The sequence below is a fragment of the Pezoporus wallicus genome, unplaced genomic scaffold (genome assembly GCF_028554395.1).
Source record: "Pezoporus wallicus isolate ANWC-B61680 ecotype Strahan unplaced genomic scaffold, APGP_CSIRO_Pwel_v1 contig_229, whole genome shotgun sequence".
Lineage (NCBI taxonomy): Eukaryota > Metazoa > Chordata > Aves > Psittaciformes > Psittacidae > Pezoporus > Pezoporus wallicus.
In genome coordinates this window covers 2,682,822-2,703,720 of record NW_026638360.1, presented here as the reverse complement: position 1 = coordinate 2,703,720, position 20,899 = coordinate 2,682,822, and the positions used below count along the sequence as shown (strand labels likewise).

Sequence of the window (20,899 nt, the reverse complement as noted above, 5' to 3'; positions counted from 1 at the left end):
GACTAAGCCAAATGTTAATTGCTCTTGAAGTCAGTGTTTAATCAACCCATCTTGGGTCTGGCCACTTTATCTCTGTGAGGTAAAAACATCTCTTTAGCCATGCAGCAAGCACTAGAACAAAAATAATTAAAAAAAAAAACAAGAAAATGAGACTTTTAGAAGTGTCCCCACTGTGTCTGTGCTGGGGCCATCTCCATGGAGATGTTACCTAAATAACTTTCCAAATTGCTAGAGAAAATCCTCCCCTCTTCTGTCATACTGATTTTCAAGACCTTTGAGCGCTCTCAAAGAAATAAAAAGTAGGCATGGAGTGCAATGCTTTTTGCGTCGGTAGCTGGGGAGGAGTAGTACATTGCTCCTCAGCACAGGCACCAAACTCAGTGTTTCCTGGCACGTTCTAGTAGCACATCTGGGTAAGCTGCATCAGCTTTCTCCTGTCACATGCACACACATTAGTTGGTGCCAGGGACTGCGGGGGCAGAGCAGCAGTGCAGTGCTCGCAGACAGCTCCTGTTTGACCCTGTGCCAGGTGGGGTGTGGCAAGGTGAGGATGCTGCACCTGTGGGGTTGACCACAGAGGTATCTGTGGGACGTTGCACGCTGCATCAAGCCTTTGGATATTGCTTAGACCGCACTCAGTACATAGCAGAGTTGTGACAGTCAGTTTGCACCGGGGCAAGGGTGGCTTTGACGATACTCGGCGCTCACATCTCCCCTTATCTCAGATCCCACCTTGCAGGTGGAAACAGCTACCGCTAACCTCACGGTGCAGGAGAAGGAGTCCTTCCCACTGGACTGCAGTATCCTATCCCGCTCCAGTCCAGAGTCCCATTTCGCAGTGACATGGTACAACATGCAGGCTAAAGAGGCCAGTGGCCAGACGGAGGAGGACGAGGAGCAGGAGAGGGAAGCAGTGCTGACCGTGGGCCCCGATGCCATCTTCAGCACTGAGGCCAGTCGTTGGGAGGGGCGCCTGCGCTTCCAGAGGCTCTCAGCGGTTCTTTTCCGGCTGACAGTGCTGCAAGCCAGCGGAGCCGACACGGGGAACTACTCGTGCCATGTGGAGGAATGGCTGGCGGACCCCAGCGGCGTGTGGTACCGGCTGGCAGAGGAGGAGTCAAGCACGGTTGCTGTTCACGTGCAGGATGCAGGTGAGAAGAGGTGATGGCCCTCTTGGGGGCATGTCCCTGGCATCTCCTACATCTTTGGTTCAACCAAGATAAAAAGGCCAAGGAATGAATGGGCCTGGGTCTTGCCTGCACCAGGGCAAATATGTGGTGCCACTGCTTTTCCAACTAGGTTGATGGCTTATAGCTCAGCTCTTTCTCGGATTAAGCACTGCACTTGGCTCTGTGCTGGGGCTGCCCACCCCACAACACCACCTGGTGTGTCTGGAGTCAGTGGGGACAGACACTGTTCCCCCCTGGGGTTTAACCCTTCCCTGTGGGAAACACCCTGGAGTTTGGCTTGGCTGTGCACAGACGTGCAGGCTGTGGCACAAAGGTTTTCTCCCAGCAACTCCTGAAGCCATTGGTGGTTTAGAGGCTGCAGAGATAACTGAGGTGATGAGAGTTTCGTGGGCCCTTAAGGGACATACCCTGGGGTGCTGCTTCTGTGTACAATCAGTGAGGGAATCAGTGATTTGCAAGTCTCCCTGCTTTGTAAGATATCATAAAATCTGCACCAGGGAGGACTCTTCTCTAGCACTTATGAAACTCGTGGTGGGGATAAAGCCAAAACATGACCTGCAGCAACTTTCTTCTGCTAATCTGTTCTGCTATATTGGTATTTTTCTCAGAGCCCCACCTCCTCCATTGACACAGATTAATGAGTGTCTGGGTTTTTTGTTTCTAAAGAAGTTTTTAGGGACTGTGTTGCAGAGGAGCTATGAGATGTGACCATCCTGTGTCTCTTTCCAGGCTCCAGCTTGCAGTCTGTCATCTGCTCCAACGATGCCCTCTTCTACTTTGTGTTCTTCTACCCCTTCCCCATCTTTGGCATCTTGATCATCACCATCCTCCTGGTGCGGTTCAAAAGCCGGAACTCTAGCAAGAACTCTGAGGGCAAGAACGGGGTCCCCTTGCTGTGGATCAAAGAGCCTCACCTCAACTACTCTCCTACCTGCCTAGAGCCACCAGTCCTCAGTATCCACCCAGGAACCATGGATTAAACAGGCAGAGGCACCCAGGGGGACAAGCAAAGAGAGAAGCAGAGACACACCGGGAGCCTTGAGGAAGAGTGGGTTTTGTTGTTCTTGTTTCATTTGTTTCAGTGTCTGTGCTCTGACATGGCGGCTGAGCTCTGTGGAGCACCCAGCCAGCAGGGACGGAAAGGTCCAAGAACGTGCCACCTCATCCTGATGGACAGAGAGTCACTGCTCTTGATGTACATAGCAGATGCTCCTCTCGGACTAATTTTGTTCCCATCAGTTGCTGTCCTTTTGGCCGTTACTATTTTGTTGTTTCTTTTTTGGTCACTGAAAGAACTGTAGGCTTCCCCTGCCTTCCACACAGCAAGGAGTTCCAAGGGGGCATTTGGTCCTGGGATGATCTCTTTGGAAGTAAATGTATATGTTTTCCAAAACAGCCTGGTTTTCCTACTCAGACTCGGTGCCAAGGTGAAGAAGGTCTTTTCCCAAAGTGTGTAGCTCCTCCTAAAATAGATAAAGCCAGGTCCACCTACGAGGGGTTAGCTGAGCTATCAAGATGTCCATCTCAAAGACTGGCTCATACCCACTGTCTCAGCATCTTCTTGCCTCCATCTACTGTTCTCTCAGGAGGGAGCAATTCACCTTTTGGAGTGTTTCAAGGTCTTGGAGAGACTGAATATTGAGCACATTAGTGATCAGGACAAAAGCAATTTAGTTTGTCCCCAAGAACTGAAGGGAGGGATGGAAGGAGGACACCTGAAAGCTCTGACTTTGTTGGTAGCAAAGAAGGTTCTTGTACAGTCCAGCTTACCAGAGTTGTGCTCCTCCCTGGTATCCATGCTGCAACCTCTGACGAGGCGGGTCCCCTGTGTGCCCCAGTCGCCTGGGGACGAGTGGCTGGATCCAGTCTCTGAAGACTTCAATATGACCAAAGTAATGACTCTAGGAAGGGGGAAGGGAGAAGATCCATGGGTTGGGTTCACAGCCCCTGGATGGCTCCAGCCAAGGAGCCCAGTTGCAGCCATGCTGTGCAGCGAGGACATGCAATTAACCACCATGTGTCATGAGTTTCCCTGTGGCTTGCACTGCTTTCTGGTGTGAGCTTGGACAGGGTGAGGAACCTGCACCGCACTGGCACCCTGGGGGCTTCCTTGTCCCCTTGGGCTGAGAGAAATCTTCCCTGTGTGTGCACGTGCATCTGCCATTTTGAGTTTCTGGGGCTTGAGAAGGAGAAACCATTTTTCCATCAGCTCCCCATCCTGGCAGTCATCTGCTCTTGCAGGCAGTCGCTGTGGCAGGAAATGCTGTTCTTTCTGTGAAAGATATGGCTCTCATGAACCAAACCAGGGCTCTCACCACATGGGGCACCTGAGCTCCCGTGTACCCCTTAATGCCAAGTACCCCTGCCATGTCCTGTGGGGGAATCCGCCTCCTCCCGTATACACCCCAAGTGTTATGTCTGGCAGAAGAAAATGTTTGCCAAAAATGGCCTTTTGTTGTCTTCCTCAATGTCTTCCTGGCAAATCCAGCCATTTGTATTTTGCAGCATGGCTGAAGCCAACCAGGACGGACGGGCACAGCCGCAAGACTCCCTACACCTCACATGTGAGAGGTGCCATACCCACAGCCGTTGTCCTCTTCAGAAGTGTTGGACTGCTCTTTGTGAAGAGACCAAGACCTCAGTAGATGCTCTGTAGCACTAGTTGGTTAGACCCTGATGCCTTGATGTTTCAGAGGTGGTGAAGCCTCAGGTGGAAGATCTGCAGCGCATGTCCTCTCTTCCAGCTGGGAGAGGACCCATGTGGCCGTGGACTCTTCCATGCTAGGGCATTTGAAGTCAGCCACCTCTGCTCTTCCACTAGAACATTGGTTTCTTCTTCCACTGGGAAGCCCAAATTTCACTCATCCCTCTGCAAAGTCTGCCTCCTCGAGATGTAACTGCTTACTGACCCCAGCATATGCATAGTATCACACTCCTATATATATATGTACACACATATTGCACACCTGCACACTTGTCTTCCCTTTCTGGTTACGACATCTGCAAAGAGAGGAGTGGGATGAGAAGTGAATGGAAATGAAGAACCAAGGAGCGAATAGCAGCAGCTGAAGCCAGTGGGTACTGTTTTGTAAATGTAGTGTCTCCTGTACCTTCTGCTCTGGGGCAGGAACTGCAATTCACTTCAGCTTTAAAGGAAGGAAGAAGAGAAAATGAAGTCAGCAGGATCTGTTCTTCCCTGGGAGAGCACTGTGGTGCATCTGAGCCATGCTCCTCATCAGCGTGTCTGCCCCTGAGCAGGGCTCTCCTGGAGAGCTCTCCATGGCCCTGTGCCCCTGACTGGATTGGGTCCCTTCACAGCCCTGAGGTTCCAGCACCGAGCCCAGGCTTTCCTGGGCTTCCAGGTGGTCCTTGAATGTACCTTGCCGGTGGCGTTTCTCCATTGCTCTGGCAGATGCTGCCCAGTCTCAGACTTCTGTTTTTATTAGACAGACTCTTCCTGTAACGAGTTTTAACATGAAGCTTTTCAAACCACTCTCTCTGCTGTAACTTCCTGTAACAAAGCCAAGAAGAGAGATCCTCTATCCATGCATGATGTGGAAAAATATTTTGGATTTTTTTTTTTAAAGCAGACGTTTAACAAAATCTTTGTACTATGTTGCACTAAAACATGTTTTATACAACACACCGGAGAGCTGTAGTAAACTGTGTTGAAATTGTGAATCCTATTGCCACTGGTTTTTATCAGATTTGGGCTTTCATTATGCCTTTATGGACACGCCCTGCATAAAGGTGTGCTGAACACCCCCTTTCAGGCAGCCTCTCCCTTTCCCACCGCCCATTCCCTGATGCATTAACTCTTCTCCCGCCCTGGTAGTGCATCTCCTTTCTTGCATGCTGGAGCTTGCAGACACCTTACAGCCGCTCTTCATACTTCTCCCTCCCATCCCTTAATTCATCCCATAACAGAATATAACATTTAACCAAGGCACGTCAGGTCTGTTTATTGAATGGGATACACCATTTTTTAAATTGCTCTGAAAACAGGAAGTACTTTGCTCTGCCGTAATCTGGATTTGAAGAAAAAACTTTTTTTTATAGAATTATGCACAGCAAACGTTAAGCAAAGAATCTTTAGTAACCTTGATGTAAACGGAAGAATATTTCTCACTACAGAAGCTGCTTAAGTTGATGTAAAGTGCAACCTGTTCATTTTCATTACCCACTTTTACCTTGATTAAGGGTTTGGTTAGTAGTCTTGAACTCCCACGTTAACTGAAGTAGGGAAATAGTTTGATACATTCTCACCTGTATAGCAAAAGTGCTGTGACATTGTGCAAAATGCACTGCTGACACAGCTGTGAGGTTGGGTTTGGTTTTTTTCCAACATTCATTTAAAACAAAAAACTCTGCTAAAATAATTGTATGAGAGAGCTGCTGTCTCCAGGCCCACCTGGCTGTTTGCCTGCTCCCCTTGCACCCCCCAGCAGGTTGTCTTGGGCTGCATCTGCTATAGTCTCAGTGCTAGATGGCAAGTGGTGTCCCCAGCACTCCCTGGTGAAAGTACCAGTCAGGGAGCTTGGGCCAGCTTAGGCTTGCCGGGAGGCATTTGCAGCCCATGTACACTCCCTGCAGTCAGGTGTGCATCCCTGACCCTCTCAGGCGTGCTCAGATGGGCAGGACCCTGGTCTGGGGCAGCTTGAACGGGTTTTGCTGCTGGGGCATGGCTGCAGCGCGTGTCCCTGCTCCTCTTGAGGGCCAGGCAAGGTGCAGCCACCATGCAGTGGAGGAGGGATATCTCGGGGCTTGGCTGCTCCCATCAAACCACCTTGTAAGTGCTTCCCCCACCCACCATCCCCAAGCTGCTAGCTCCAAAACAGACCCCCATTGAGGCCAACATGCACACAAAAAAAAGCAGACCTGACTCTCTGGCTGTTGCTCCTGTGCTTTAACCCAGAAGGTTTGCAAATGGAGTTTGCTAAACCTTCAGGGAGCGCAGGCTGGCTGTGAGGTAAGCACATCCCTGGGGGCCCTGCTGCCCCCAGCTAGGTGAGGTGGTACAAGGCCTTGGCCACCTGCTCTAGGCGGTCTCTGTACTCAAGTTGGGCATAGAGGGAGTCATCGACACCCTGGAAGCCGTGCATGGCGCCCCACCAGCAGGCAGCAATGGCAGCAGTGGAGTCGCTGTCCCCACCATGGAAGAAGGCTCGGTGAGCCAGCTCTGCCCATGAGTCCCCTGCACCCAGCACCGCATCATAAGCGATCATAGGGGCATCGTGCCCGCTGCTGCCCCCCCAGCCATCGTAGCTGAGGGAGGTGTAGAAGGAGTCTCTCTCTTCCACGCCATACCTTCGGGGGAAGGTGGGTGGCGAGATCCCGTCTGCTATGCCTCTCTCTGCCAGGTATTTTTCCCACTGCTCTTCAAAATAATGCCTGCAAAACAGGATGGAAGGGCTGTAAGAGACATCCCATGGCAGAAGCATGTATCTCAGCTCCCTGCTTGGTGCCAGCTAAAAACGTGCTGCATCAAGAGCCCGGAGCAATGGCTCAGCAAATGGTAGGCATCCCCCCATTTGTCAGACTAGGGACATGATTTCCAGTAAGAGGCCCAGGGACATATTTCAGTGAGTTAGATTTCCCCTCCCTCCAGCCACATGGGAGAAGGCAGCCCAGCACCTGCTGCTGTCGTGCTGCATGGGATTCAAAGGCTCAGAGTGAAAACTGAGTCATCCTCTGAGATCCAGAGTACCTCTGCCCTTCCCTGTGTGTGCCCCTGCACACACAGCCCCACTGAATATGCAACCAGATTTGGTTATGACTTTCAAACTAAAACAGGTCCTAAAGTCTGGTGCTCTTCCCCTGCTTCCATCTTTCATCAGGTCATGGTTGCTTGAAGTGACAAATCCAGCTACCTCATACTGGATCCAAAAAATGGCACAACTGCATGACCCAAACAAAATATGCTCGTTTTTGTTTTAAATTAAGCTAGAGGTACTCTGAATCTGTTCAGTCCCACAGCAGGCATGAGCTGCTCTGGGACTTTACCGTATGTTGTTACTGAAACTTAAGTATAAGCAGAGCTCACCCTCTCATACATGAGGTTTATTCCAGTTTTAGCAAAGCCCAGTTCTGGAAGTGCAGCTCACCATTGCCCCATGTTCTCCTCCACGAAGAAGCCAGTGTCCCGAACATAGGCTTTTGCCTTTGGCAGCACCTCCAGCAGCTGCTTCCCCCACGCCAGGGGGGGCACGCCGTTCACCGCAAGGGCTGTGAAGAGGGCTGAAGCCAGTGACCCCAGGTAGCCAGTAGGATGGTGGTGGGTCATTCGGCCGCTCTCGATGCTGACTTGCACCAGGGTGTCCATCTCACTGGTGTGGCAGAAACGTAGCCCGATGCACATGGCGCGCATAGCGGCCCCGCAGCCTCCTGCATGGGGGCTGAACAGGGTCCTCCAGCCATCCAGCCGCTCTGGATCCAGCTTCAGCGCATTTGCCATACTCATGGCACCTGAACAGGGGGGACACAGCCCAAGAAAGAAAAGAAACAGAAACATGTATCAGTAGGAGACAGGGTCATGCAGCTTGGGAACTGAGGGAAGACAGGCTAGGTAGCGGAGAAGGAGCATTACTCTGCATAAGGGATTTGAGCTTCCCTTTAAAACCATCAGCTGTCTACTCACACGTGTATCCTGCCTTAAATTGCCAGTGCACCAAACATATACCCAAGCAGACATGGTAATTCCTGTTCATGAAAATAATTAGGGGGTAAGAAACAAGTCCACTGCTGATTTATTTACATTAATTTTATTTACATATCATGTTGTTTAATAACTTCTCTATAAAATACTATATATATTAATACATGCTATATATAATACATACTATATATATTAGGTATATTATGTACACATACATCTAAATACCTAGATAGATATATATAAATAGAAACAGGAGGTTTGGAGGATCCCTGACCTGAGGCAGGGCTAAGTACCTCTGCTTTTTTAGTTGTTCAGCCTCTTTACCGGACCTTTTAAAGGCAGAGACCCCACAAGCTCCCAGGCATCTTTCCCATTGCATCACTGGTAGGAAGTGTTTTCCAGCTCTCCCTTGCTGCAGTTTAAGGTTGTCAGAAAGTGATGAATGTATTACTTCTCACTGCAACATGGTCTGCATAACTGGCTTTACTGTACTCCAATAAGCTGAAGAACAACTGTGCTAGGTGAGACCAAATGTTTGTCCAGCTAACTATCCCGTCTTCACAGTCACTAACAGATAACTATGGAAAGACTATAAAAAATGAGGCAAATACAGTGTTCTCCCAAGAAGACCTGCCTGGCTTCCAGCAGATACAGGAGTACAAGCTTGCTTGAGTCATAAGACAGAGCCAAAGTGGTGTGTTCAACTCCTAACATACCCAGCCACCAGGAAACAGCCTCCTCAGCTTGAACCCATGCATGCCTTCAGACTCCTTCAACATCCCATGATAATCAATACCATGATTTGGGTATGCAAAGCACTTCCTTTTGTTTTAAACTGCCATTTGACAATTTCCCTAAATTCCCCCCTTACTTTTTTCACTACAAAAAATAACTTTTCATGCTCCATGGTATTCAGGATTGTACTTTATCCCCCTTCCTCAGTTTTCTCCTGCTCCAAGCCCATACCCTAGTCCAATTTTGCCTCTCTTCTGGTGGGAAGCCAGCCAGTTTCCCCAGCCAAGACTTTAAAACATGTTTTGAGAGCTAAGCCCAAATGCGTGTGTGCAAGGAAGAGGAAACAGGTTTGAAACATTAAATTATCTTTGTTTGTCTTCTACCTTGCCTTTTTCTCCTAGTCTTCTCTTCTGGCCAAATCTGAAATGCTGATCTTCCAGATGAAGCTAAATGAAGGGCAGGTTTCAAGCAGCTGCATTTAACCTTTAATGTACTGGACAATGGCAAAAGTAGGACTCAAAAAAGTAGTCTTTGCCCAACCCCAACTTGCCCAGTCCTCTCTCAGATACATAGGGTAACAGCAGCAGTTGGCATGCTCTCACACCCAAAATTAGACCATTGCTCCTATACTTTGCTGGGACATGTAGCTGATAAACTTGAGGTTGCTCTGTTACTTTGAAAGTCAAACTAAACAGAGTAGCAAGGAAGAAGCCTGGTTAAGAAACTTCACCTAACTCTACAATTACCTTTGGTGCAATCTGATCACTGTGATCTGGGACCTTGCTCATCACAGGTAGGTACTGCAACAAGTACTCTGCAGAGCTCTTCACTTTGCACTTTCATGTATATGCCTGGCATTAGGATTTAGTATATGGCAGCCTATTGGACATGCACATAGCACATACAGCACCCTTGTAACTGAAATATCTTCAAACACAGCTTGAAGATTGGCTTCTGAACATAGGCTGAAAAAAATAATGGCTGGCTGCTGTCAGTAATAAGGTCACATGCTACTCTATGTGTCTTGAGCATCTTTCTTTTCCAACAGTGTTGTTATATTTACTAGATGAGAGCAGGACACAGCCCTCTGTGCAGAGGGAAGGGGTGGACCAGCTCCCCGTGAATGGCTGTCTCAAAACTGAGAAAGCCGCTTGATCCTGTGGCTGTCAGGCTATTTGCCCTGCAGCCTCTCAACCGAAATCAACTTCGAGAATGGAAACAGCTATGCGAGTCTCCCCCACAGGAAAAAGCGGGCTGCTGATCAGCGCAGCCCACAATGTTGGGCCACTTCAGCTCTCATGAATTCCCCACAGCATGACCCAGGCATGAACCAGGCCTGCCATTGCAGCAGAGTCATCCGTGCTTGCTGTGCCAGCACATCAGCCTTTGGCGTGATGCTGCTGTCAACACCCTGCCCAGTGGATGAGACCTGTTGGTTTTGCAGTGCCACGCAGCCAGCCAACCCCTGATACCCGTCCAGATGGTTTTGAATCAGGAAATTACGTTCTGAAAATCCAGCAAATCCTGGTTAGGAATGCTTTGTACTAACAACAATAAGAAGCTAAAAGTAACCTCAGGAGGGTACTGGTCTGACGAAAGAAGAAATACAAGCAAAAAGCAGTGCATGAAGAAGTTTCAAGTGCAACTGGAATAGGCTTCCAGTCCACTCATTTAGACTTCATGAGCACAGACAGTAACAGTTCATCAATCAATACACATAAAAAAGTTAATTAAAACAACCACATAGTGGTAATTCCACACACTTGGACCGAAAGGCAAAGTTTCTGAAGCATGTGGTTTCCTGGAGAGCTGTGGAGGCAGATGCAGTTGTACCATAAGAAAAGAAGTATGCCCATGCTTATGTCACTTAATTCACTGGCTTTGTTACCTGCAAATAACAAAGAATTTGGGGCTGTGGCACATCACAAATAGCAATAACGGATATAGAGATTATCTTGTCACTGAATTAAGACAATGAGCTCTCTCCTGGGGACCCTGCCGTGGCTGTTTGATGACTCATTACACTGTGGGAATCTCTTTGTTGCTTCAGGTTTTGGTTTTCAAGTCTGGACTCCCTTGTGTGGGTGAGCAATATGACTTTCCCCCACTGTTCTGGGGAATCTCCTCTCTGTTGGGTGAAAGTTGCAGCAGCAACTTTCCATTCTCAGCCTTAAGGGCTACAATTAATTCCCCAGTAAATACTTGCTTTGGCCCCAGCAGCATCACTGTGGGTTATGTTCTCACTTAAAATCCATGTACTCTAAACTGCCAAAAGAAGTTATTGACATGCAACTTGTACCATTAGGATTGACCAATATGGCATAGAGACTGCAGACAGCTTTTCAGGACATGGATTAGGTATTCCCTTTGTAGTACGTCAGTGGGCATTAAACTGCGAAGTGTCAGGATTTATGCTTTCAGAGCTGAGTGCCTTTCCTGTGGCTGGAACAGGAGCACTCCAGAATGCTGTTGAAAGAACATTCCCAGCAGAAGTCCATTTTTATCACATTACTTTCCCTAAAATCATACAAGGTTGTGTTCATGGACACACTAAAGAACTTGCATTTCTGTCTTTAGCTAGATAATCTGACCTTTCGTTGTCACTCAAATTAGTGTACATACCAAATTCACTTGAAAATCCTTCACTTCCAAATGGGAACTGCTTTTGGACATACTGCAGCTCAGTTCCGCACAGAAGGACTGCGGCAGGTGTGCTATTATCCTTCTCTATTAATTACTAACAATGAAATTTTAGGTTCTCCTTTTCGTCTCAGGTTTTAGTCTCCAAGCTTAGATAGTGGAGGCAAAACCAGCTTCCAGGTGCTGTCTCACTGCCAGCTGTGGTTAGTCCACCTTGCAGACCCCATCAGCAGGGGGGAATTAAAAGAAGCTTCTTTGCTAAGACAGCAGTGAGTCTTAGAAGTTTAACCTGCTGACTCCTGCTATTTTGGCAAGTGTAATTTCCCCTTCCTAAATATTTTACTAATTAGGCCACTCCAACAACTGAAACTGTGCTAAGGAATACTGATAGTTTAGTTCTTTACAGGAGAGTAGGAGGTCACTGTGGAAAGGTAAGCAGAATAAATTCCTGCTCAAGTTTCCAACCTGGTTTACCTTGGAATTGCACAGGTGTGAGTGACACTGTGCTCAGTGGCCCTAAGAGAGCAATGCAGGATTTCACCTTTCCCATATTTAATGTCAAGCCAGAACATTCTTAATATATTCTGGGCACTCCAAATAGGCACGTGTAGGACGTTTCTTTTTGATGTATAAACTTTGCATAGGATTGAGAGTTTCCTGGATACTTCACACTGCCTACGCCTCTCAAACTGGAGGCCCAGCCTTAGCAGCTCCAATTTAAGTTTAACAGAAGCATCCAGAAGAGGCTGGGCCATGAACACATTGATGGGGAAGAGTTGGGACAGCAGGCCACGGTGAAACAGGAAATACAGGAATATGTAGTATATGGCTTGACTACTGCAGCCTGTCAAGATGCTCTTCCTGAATACTGCCATGCACTGCCAGTCCCCGCTGCCTGTGACCCAAACTTAGCACAGTTGTGCCAAGAGAGGCAGTACAGAGTTCAGACAATACAAATGTGGTCTGAATACCCTGTTGCAGAAATCAGACATGCATAGCTAGCCAAAAGTAGACTTCGCATTTAATAACCTTTATTCCAAGCAAGGATCTTTGTGCCTTTAAATATACTTTAGGTGTAATTTATTACAGAAAGTGCTTTGTTAATTCTCTGGTTTTATGTGTTGCTTTAACACAGCATCTCAGGGTGTACATTATACATGGCTGAATTTGCATTTTTCATCCTCTGAATGTAAGAAAAGACACATCCCCAGTGCAAAAGCCGTCATGCTTCCCCTGAGTTCAAGGTCAGGCCTCAAACTTGCCTGTAAGAATGTTTTGTAGATGTAGGCAAAACATTATCTTTTTTATCTAGTTCAGAGAAGCCCGAACTACTTCAGCTTGCCTTATTTTGTTCTCTCTAGTTCATCCTGAAACAACTACTGAGTGTGGAAAACTCTGCCTTTTCATGAAATACAGTTAATATTATAAACAGTCAAAAGCAGAGCCAGGCCCAGCCTCAGTTCCAAGCTGCAAGAAAAGGAGAGATATTAGTGAACACACAGCCCTGCCCAGGCAGTATTACAGCAGGCTTACCTGGGGCTCTGCCCTTCATATCATTCATGCACTCCTTATAGTTCTTTGCCATCAGAGAATAGAGATGTGCTAAATTTGGGGTTTTCCCAGCAGCTACCAAGGCTTCGGCTGTGGCCAAGTGCATCACTGTATCATCACTGACTTTCCAACCTTGGATGTTCAAGTTGCTGATTCCCCCCATCTCCGCCAGCTCCTTGTGGATCGCTGGACCACTCTGCAAGAACTCCCATTGCCCATTCTTATAGCCCAGCGTGTCACCAACTGCACTCAGCACCATCGATGCCACATAGTTTTCCATCTCCTTAGGACATAATTTTTGCCCCAGGACTGCTTCAATGCAGAAAACACTATGAAAAAAAAAAAAAGGGAGATAGAAGACAGTGTCTTTCCCAGTTGAGGATGAGCCTCCACTGCTAAGCTCCAGCAGGCTGGATACTCAGCCTAGTGCCTGCACCTTCCTCAGAGGACATACTTCTTCAACCCAAATGCCTCGCCAGGGACCTCTGGCCGCGTGGGTAAGTGTGTGGCAGCCCAGCCCTGGGCCACGGGCAGCTGGCCTTATCCTCCCTGGGGTTGTGGCAGGAGCCCAGGATGACGCTGCTCGTCACAGCTGGGTCACAGACTGACAAGCAAGGGCAGGCCTGCAGAAACGGGTGCAGGTTACCTGACTGTATCCACGGCCACTGCTTCTCTGAGTACGACCCACAGCACAAGCAAGGAGGTTCGATCAGCTCCTAGCAGCTTTCCTACCCTTGGGATAATGTGAGGCTGAGCTCGGTCAGTTTCAGCCAGGCAGTAAGCACCGGGTCCCTTCACCGGCCGGCTACGGGCCGAACTGGCGATCCCAGCGGGTACTTCCAGCGATATCCCCCCACAGCCCACGCTTCTCCTCAGGCTTCGCTGCGGCACACGGCGAGGCCCTTTGGTTTGGCCCAAGCAGAAGCAGGGAAGGCCGTCGGGGCCGCCCCCCGGCCGCAGCAGTACTTACGCTGCTACCCCTGCCAACAGGGCCGACCGGGGCCTGCCCCGCCACGGGAGCTGCAGGAGGCTCCGTAGGGACATCCGGCGCGGAGAACAGGGCTCGGCGGCGGAGGCTGCCAGTGGCTGTCCAAGGTGCCTCCGGCCGGACCTCCCCTTCCGCGGCTTCCCGGGGCGGTGCGACCAGCCCGGCGGCGGAGGCTCCTCCTCGGCAGCCGCCAGGTCCAGGACGCCGCTCCTTCGGTGGGACCCGGCCCTCCGCCGCCCGCTGCCCCCAGTCGCAGCCAGGCTGTCCTCGGCGCGGGCAGAGGGTCTGGCGCCCGGGGCCCAGGGCTGGGAGGCGGGTGCCTTCGGCCATTCTCGGTATTGTCTCATTGCTAGGCTTTGCTATGGCCAGCCGTGCTGCTTTACTCTGTATCCCGAGGTGCCAGGCCATCCCACTGCCTTGCTTTGTCGTTTGTTTTTTATGATGGTGGTGGTTAGGTGGCTGAGGGCATCTAGAGAATGGGCAACGAAGGGACAGCAGCAGGAAGCAGGCACAAGAAACGGGATTGGGCACGGCTGGAGTTTCGTTTTGCAGAGGTTGAACTTGTTCACCTAGTGGTGGTCACTTGACGTGCTGCACAGCAAGTCTTAAGAGCCCCAGTTCACCCAGAAGGTACCAACCAGTGCCTCTTCCATGAACGGACACCCCCACCCCAGCCCCAGTTCCCCGTGCCTGTGAAAGAGCTTTGGTAGTTTCTAAGCTACAGCCGTGGGGGATTTCAGGGCAATCACAAATGTAGCGCAGAGTCCCTGGGGAATTTGGGGGCAAGTGCGAGTGGGGTCTGGAGCGGGACCCTGGGGGATTTCAGGTAACAGAGTGCAGGGCTGCATGGGCGCTTCACCCTGGTGGCTGTGGTGGTTCAGTGTGCCGCGCAGAGTTAGGTGTCTGCTGCTCCTCTTCACCGTGCTGCTAACGTAGAGTTTGAGAAGAAGTTGTAGAGCACATAGTACTAGAAAAGAAATGGGAAAAGAAGCAGCTGGTGTCTGGGCACTGCCAGCGGTGCCTGCTGGCGTTTTGTTCTTCTCCTCTTAATTTTGTTTTATGTAGAGCAGCTCTGAATTTACTCAAGTTGGTGCAGTGCTTAAGAGCAAAGCGGGATTTTTCTCTCCTAAGGATTAGGCCTATGAGAGGGAACACTGCTGCCGCCTGCTTTTGGCTGGCTATCTATGAGGAAGTTTCTGCTGCAGCCTGAGCAGCAGAGGAGCGGAGAGGAAAGAGGCAGGGTTCCCCAAATAGACAGGAAGATGGGAGAACGCCTCTGCATCAGCACAAAACACCTGCAGCCCTGGCATCTTTGTATCTCATCGCTGTTTCCTGGTTCCTGAGCTCTTTCAACTTCCTAAGAACTCAATCCAAGACGCGCAGTGCAGTTAAGTGACATCTGAGCTATCACAGAAAAACATCGAGAGCTCCTTGCTGACAGACAAGTGGACAATGTCCCAGCAGCAAGAACCATTGGCAGGAGCCTGCAAACTTGGGGTGGGGATTGCAGCAGCCATCAGTCTCAAATACATGCATTGATCCCAAAATGATCTCCTTGCATGAGTCCCACGGCAGCTGAGGAGTGCACTCTCCATTCGGGAGCCTCTCCTCAGCATTGACTCACCCCATGGTGCGGTGAGGCAGGCACAACCAGTTCCCCTTTGCAAGGATGGCCTTCTGGTACTGAGCCATGCAAAGAGTTAAAGATGCCCCATGTTGCACCTTTCTGGGGGTTTTGTTGTATTTTTTTAAATTAAAATTTAGGCTGCAGTGGGCCAATGGCCAGGATATGCCTTCTGGAAAGTACCACCTTGGAGCAGCTCGCTAACGTGCCCCTGACGTGCTGGACAATGTGGTTAGCACTCAAACTCAGAATTTTCCTCTATATTCATCTGTAAAAAAAGGGTAATTCTTTCTGACTTAAAAAAAAAAGAAATGTGCCTTTCTAGATAAGCCCATGGTTGAAGGCTCCTATTTGGAGGACTGTGAAGGCTGGTACTGCAGCACTGGAGCTACTGTGTGGTTTAGACCCAGTGAAAGATTTCTTCAGAACTACATGAAGCCTTCAGGCCAAGACAACTTAGGAGAAGGTGAACATTAAAAATGCACAATGTGCCTTCTTAAACATGGCAGTGCCCCTCTTCTAGCTGTCCCCAAAATGGGACTGCAAGGGAACATCTGTAATTCTCATTTTTCACCTCTCCTATTCATCTTCTCTTTGCCCCCAGGTTCAAAGGTGGCTTTCTGCAGGATCTTCTGGGGCCCTCAGTCATGTTCATTTGGGACCAGTGCCAACCTCTCGTTCCTTTAATCGCACTTTTTTCTCTGTAATGACAACAGGCATCTTTTTGAGTGGGGAGTATTTCTGGGCTTGCACTAATTCTCAGTCCCCAGGTGCATGTCTGTCTTTGTCACTGGCCAGCAAATAATAATACACTATAAAAGGGACATTCAAAATGGGCAACAAGCACCATGTGAGGTCTGCCTGGGACCTGACTGGCTTGCTGTGAGGAGCCTGGGCAGCGATTGCTGGTGAGGCAGCGGTGCATGACCCCACGTGCGTGTGTGAGGGAAACACTTGGCCTTGCAGGATGCTCGGGGCTGCTGCTCTCACTGTGGCTGGATGTTTGCAGCAGGGAATGGGCACCCAGCAGCAGTGAGTGCTTCTGGCTCTGTGCTTCCTTTGCCCTAGGCACAGCCAGGGCTTGCTAATGTTGCTGGCGTGGTGATCCTCACTTCTTATGGGCTTTCCAGTGTTAACACTGGACTTCAGTCTCTCATTCAAGAAACCAGACTTCACTGTAGAAATATCCACCTCTTTCTTTTCAGGCTTGCCTGCTTCCACAAACTGTCTCAGAGCAGTCCAGCTTAATGCCCAGGATGAAAAAGAAACAGTGGAATATTAGTATGATCTGGTCATTGTGGCACCAACCACTCCTCAGAATGCTTCCAAAAGCCCTCTGTAACACAGGTTTTAAAAGACAAATTAAAAAATTCCAACACCCCCCTCCCCGCCCCCCCCCCCCCCCCCCCCCCCAAGTCTGTTTCAAATAACCATAATTCTGCAGGGTAGGAGCTGAGCAGAATAATTGCATCAGCACAGGGAGAGGCACTGCTATGCCAGCTTGGGGCATCCAGCAAGGTCAGTGACACAGGGAACATCTGGGTGAGCTGAAGACTGTGATCACCTCTCCACATCTAACCAAAGGAACTGCAAACTCACGTTTGTTGCTCCTTTATCAGGTTTATAACTATCATGTTGGTAAACAGGAGTGTGAGTGGACAGGGACCTCTCAAGCCTGGGGACATGAATGAAGCAAGCCCAGCCATCTCCTGTGGACCTGGGGTTTGGCTTGGGCAGTGGATCTCAGGTCCAGGGCTGGCAGGCCAGTTGCTCCCTGATGTAAATCAAGTGACATTTTCCTTTTCAGTTGTGTGCCAGTGCTGGCACTGTGCTTCCCACCTGCAGGCTGATGGCCTGCTGTCTATCTGGTGACCTGCGCTGCTGTCCCTTCTGCCGCCTTCTTTCCATGAGCTGCTGAAAGTTGCATCTGTGTCCTTTCTGAACATATCAGGGCAGGGGAACTGGGGCAGCCCATCAGAGAGGTGTCTTCCTGCATTGCAGAAGCAGCAATGTTTAAAGTGTTAAATGTGCTTTCTGCTTTGAGAGCAGGTTTCTCCTTTCTGTGTGAAAAGTTACAGTCTGGGGAACACAATTGCAGTCCATGCTGGAGAAAAGATAAGTCAAGTACAAAGAATATGAAAAACAGCCCCAGGAGAGGGAGTTGAGCCTTCTGGGACAGGAAGCACAGCAAATCTTGCAATCCCAGCTGTAGCTCTGCTGGGGCTCCTGGTGTTGAAACAGCAGCAGATGTGGCCAAGCACATGTGATGCACACTGCAATGTGTGCGTCCACACTACAATGGAGGCAGATTAACTACTGGGCTCCTCCAAAAACTACTGTGCCTCCTCCTCCTCCTCCCCATCAGCTTTCCCTCCTTCCAGCTGCATGCATCTACTTCCTGTTATGAGGGTCATCTGCCTGCAGCATAATGCCCATTTGGCCCTCAATCCTGCCAAAATGGAGTTAGGCAAAGGTTAGAAATAGTGTAAAAATAAGGGTGAGAAAGGAAAAAGGGTGGGGAGCGGGGTCTCCTCTTTCTTCTGACAGCAAGCTGCAAGTGTATTCAAGCTGTCTAAGGAAACCACAGGTTCTGATGAGGCACGAGAGCTAAAGTGAGGGAGAAAGAGCTGGAGGCACTAGCTGAGGTCTGGGGAAACAGGTGGAAGAGCATGATGCTCAGAAAGTCCCATTAGCTTATTGGGGAGCAGTTACAGCACCAGGACCTGCCAGGCTGAAGGGTGACTTGCCTCAGCTTGAAATACTGAAACTGAGACTAGGCAAAATCCTAGGTATGACAGGTTAGGAAAAGCCCTGTGGTGACCTTGACTTATGTGATTGGGTTTTTATTTTCCAAAACAGGGATTTCTCTGATGCTGGATTGTGACTTGAGCCTTATCTCCTGTCTTTGTCTTCTGGCTATTTCTTCACCAGCTCCCTTTAAAACTGCTGTTCCTGGGAATGACTCCTATTTTTGACCATATACCAAAAGAACAAAGGGGCGTGAGAATTAGTGGGAAATTGCTTAGGGATAGCAAAACATGACATTTGAAAGGTTACTTCTCCATCTGATTCTTCATGAATTGGATTTCAGAGAATTGGGAAGTGCTTGTGTGTGACAGAAGGGGAACATATGAACAAGACCACTGAATGCTCTGTTTTATCCATTAGTTTGTCAAGACTTAAAAATATCTGTCTACTTCCTTTCTGTACTTACGCACTTTGATGCAATTCAATGGTGACATTGCCTTGATGCATGGAGAAGGCCTCATGGAAGGAGGAATGGGGAGGTGTTGCAAGCACATCTACTGCTGGCCTCCCTTCTTCCAGCTTTACCTTCCCCTGTGCATGTATCCAAACTTGCAGGGGAATGAAGCCTTTGAAGGAGGCCACCAAAGCCACTGCTGTGCTGTGATTAGTCCTCTGGAGTGTTCCCACCATGGCCTTGGTCTGGCAGAAAGGTCAGGAAAGCTCTTGACAACAATCACTAAGCAAAGAAAGTTGCTAACTGTGAAACACTCTTGTTCTTAAAACTGAGATAGCAGTTGAGATCTGGGAGGAGATCTGTCACCTGCCAGGTAGGTGGCTACACAAAGCTGCAAGACATTGTAAGATGATCTAGTCTGAGGGAAAAAAAAAATATGTGATTGGTGATATATGTGAGATCACATGTTGTCAAAAGTAGGTTGACAGTTAAGAAAATCTCAACTCTAGGAGACAGAGGGAGGTGTGGGAATAAGGATGCTACCCCTGTTATAGGTCTCATATTGCTGCAGTCCGTACCCTGCCCATGACAGCAGTACTGCACCACCTCTGAGCAGTCACTTCTGCTTGGAGCACAGGAGAAAATAACACTTGTGCTTTCATTCTGTATTGAAGACACCTTCCCTGTGCTCTAACCCAAACCTTCAGCAGCAGGAGTACAGGACAGCTGCTTGTTTGACATGGATGTGACAGGAGCATGAGCTCAGGGGTCAGGCTTCGTGTCAGAGTAAGCATTTGCTGGGTGTGGGGAATGTGTTGGTCTCTGGTCTGTCAAAGCCACCATCGTGCTGGAGTAGCTGGGGAGCTGTAAGAGACAGAGGAGTGTGAGATCTTTCTACATGCTCTTCTGTCCTCTGCTTACACTGGGACTGGTGCTTGGGAAGTGGAATGTCACTTATCCCATCCTCAGTCTCCAGAGCCCTCTCATTTTTTTCCACTGAATATCCCTGACATGCCAACTGCTAGCTGTGCGTGACTTAAGTTGTCTTGGCTGTGATAGGAAACCTGTGAGTCCATGCTTGAACAGACACAAATGTTCCAGCTGTAAACTGGTATGAAGAACCTGTAGGTGCCTTGTGCTGTTGCCAGGAGGAAGGAAACCAAAAAAGCTGATTGTGCTCTTTTTTGAAAAGGGGGTGGTTTTGTGTGTGGGTGATGGTAGAGGAAAATGAGAGGCAACATAATTCAGGAACTTCCATGAGAAAACACAGTCCGATGGTAAGGATTCCTACCAGTGGAGAGGAGTGTAGCAAAGGTCATTGCTATCGTTAAGAAACCAGGGCTGAAGAGCTATGTGAGCTGGGATCTCCCAGCAGCCAACTAGCTTGACTTCAGTAAATGGGAAATTATATAAAGTGCAAAATAGTTTACCAAGGATATCTCATGCCGGGCTTCATAGTAGGCTTATTTTGATAAGATAATTGACTATGCGGGTAGAGGACTTTAGAAAGTGAGTCCTTACAGTGCTACAGGCAAAGCCATTAAACTGGAGAAACAGGGGATTAACGTGAGTGTTGTAAAGATTTACCTGAAGAGGGGACGTTAGGAGGTTGTGCCTCAAGGGAAGCAGGCAGGGTGGAAGGGGTTATTAATGATCCTTCTCAAAGTGGTGATCTTGTTTACCCAGCAGGAAAACAAGCTCTAATCAGTTTCAGTCAGATTTGAAGGGCTAGTCACTGCAGAGATTGCACAGGCTGCAGCACAATAAAAGCTGATGGAACTGAGGACTGGAATAGGGAAAACAGGATGAAAGCAGCGCAGAGTGCAAGCTTGCACATACAGAGAGCAGCTGTAAGACATTTTTCTTTCAGCTTGTCCCCTGCCATTCCAAGAAATTACAGAGGAAGGGGGGTTTTGATTGATAAACAATGAGTTCTCACCATAGTGCAGCCAAGAAAAAGAAGGTGATCACAGACGAGATCTCTCTCCCTCCCCAGCTGGTTCAAAGGCACCTTTGAATGGCTATGGATGTGCAGGGCCCTGCAATGAGCATACAGGGTGGCTCTTGGCAGCCCTGGCAGGCTGACAGAGGACAGGGCAGTCTGGGGAGAGACCAAGACAGCATGGCCAGTGCCCAGAGGTGTGCAGGGGCTTGGCTGCTGGGTGAGAGAAGCACTATGGTAGTGACAGCAGGGTGCTGATGCTGTAAAATGCATGGTGCCAGTGTCTCACCAGGGCATGGGACAGTCTGAGGCTGTGCCTCTCCACAAGCCCACTGCAAAGCCACATTCATCCAACAGGGCTGGCTATGCCAG

The 20,899-nt window shown here is 49.2% G+C and overlaps 2 protein-coding genes across 7 annotated transcripts in view; one reads left to right on the top strand and one right to left on the bottom strand.

Moving 5' to 3' along the window:
• IGSF3 (immunoglobulin superfamily member 3) overlaps nucleotides 1-2,334 on the top strand; it is a 154,149-nt gene extending 151,815 nt beyond the window's left edge. For all 4 annotated transcript variants that reach the window (XM_057410503.1, XM_057410504.1, XM_057410502.1 and 1 more), the window contains 2 exons: nucleotides 726-1,151; nucleotides 1,920-2,334. In XM_057410503.1, coding sequence (XP_057266486.1) covers nucleotides 726-1,151; nucleotides 1,920-2,170 — 677 coding nt within the window. In that variant the 3' untranslated portion in view covers nucleotides 2,171-2,334. The remainder of the gene's footprint in view (nucleotides 1-725; nucleotides 1,152-1,919) is intronic.
• Nucleotides 2,335-6,082: 3,748 nt separating this feature from the next.
• On the bottom strand, nucleotides 6,083-13,846 carry ADPRH (ADP-ribosylarginine hydrolase). Of its 3 annotated transcripts, none has more exons than XM_057410499.1 (4): nucleotides 13,742-13,846; nucleotides 12,754-13,100; nucleotides 7,295-7,655; nucleotides 6,083-6,581 (listed from the first exon to the last, which is right to left on the bottom strand). In XM_057410499.1, exons 1-4 carry the CDS (start codon nucleotides 13,813-13,815, stop codon nucleotides 6,194-6,196), a joined length of 1,170 nt encoding a protein of 389 aa, XP_057266482.1. In that variant the 5' UTR covers nucleotides 13,816-13,846; the 3' UTR covers nucleotides 6,083-6,193. The 3 variants fall into 3 exon arrangements, with proteins under 3 accessions (XP_057266482.1, XP_057266483.1, XP_057266484.1); XM_057410500.1 differs by lacking the exon at nucleotides 13,742-13,846 and adding an exon at nucleotides 10,344-10,468 and having other exon boundaries at nucleotides 12,754-12,890; XM_057410501.1 differs by lacking the exons at nucleotides 12,754-13,100; nucleotides 13,742-13,846 and adding an exon at nucleotides 9,327-9,607.
• Nucleotides 13,847-20,899: the final 7,053 nt, after the last annotated feature.

Excerpts from the sequence above, each read along its gene's own strand:
- ADPRH (XM_057410499.1), bottom strand. The coding sequence starts at position 13,815 with ATGTCCCTACGGAGCCTCCTGCAGCTCCCGTGGCGGGGCAGGCCCCGG. Across the intron at positions 7,656-12,753 it reads TATGAAGGGCAGAGCCCCAG|GTGCCATGAGTATGGCAAAT; the intron begins GTAAGCCTGCTG and ends CCCCCTGTTCAG. Across the intron at positions 6,582-7,294 it reads GAGGAGAACATGGGGCAATG|GCATTATTTTGAAGAGCAGT; the intron begins GTGAGCTGCACT and ends CCTGTTTTGCAG.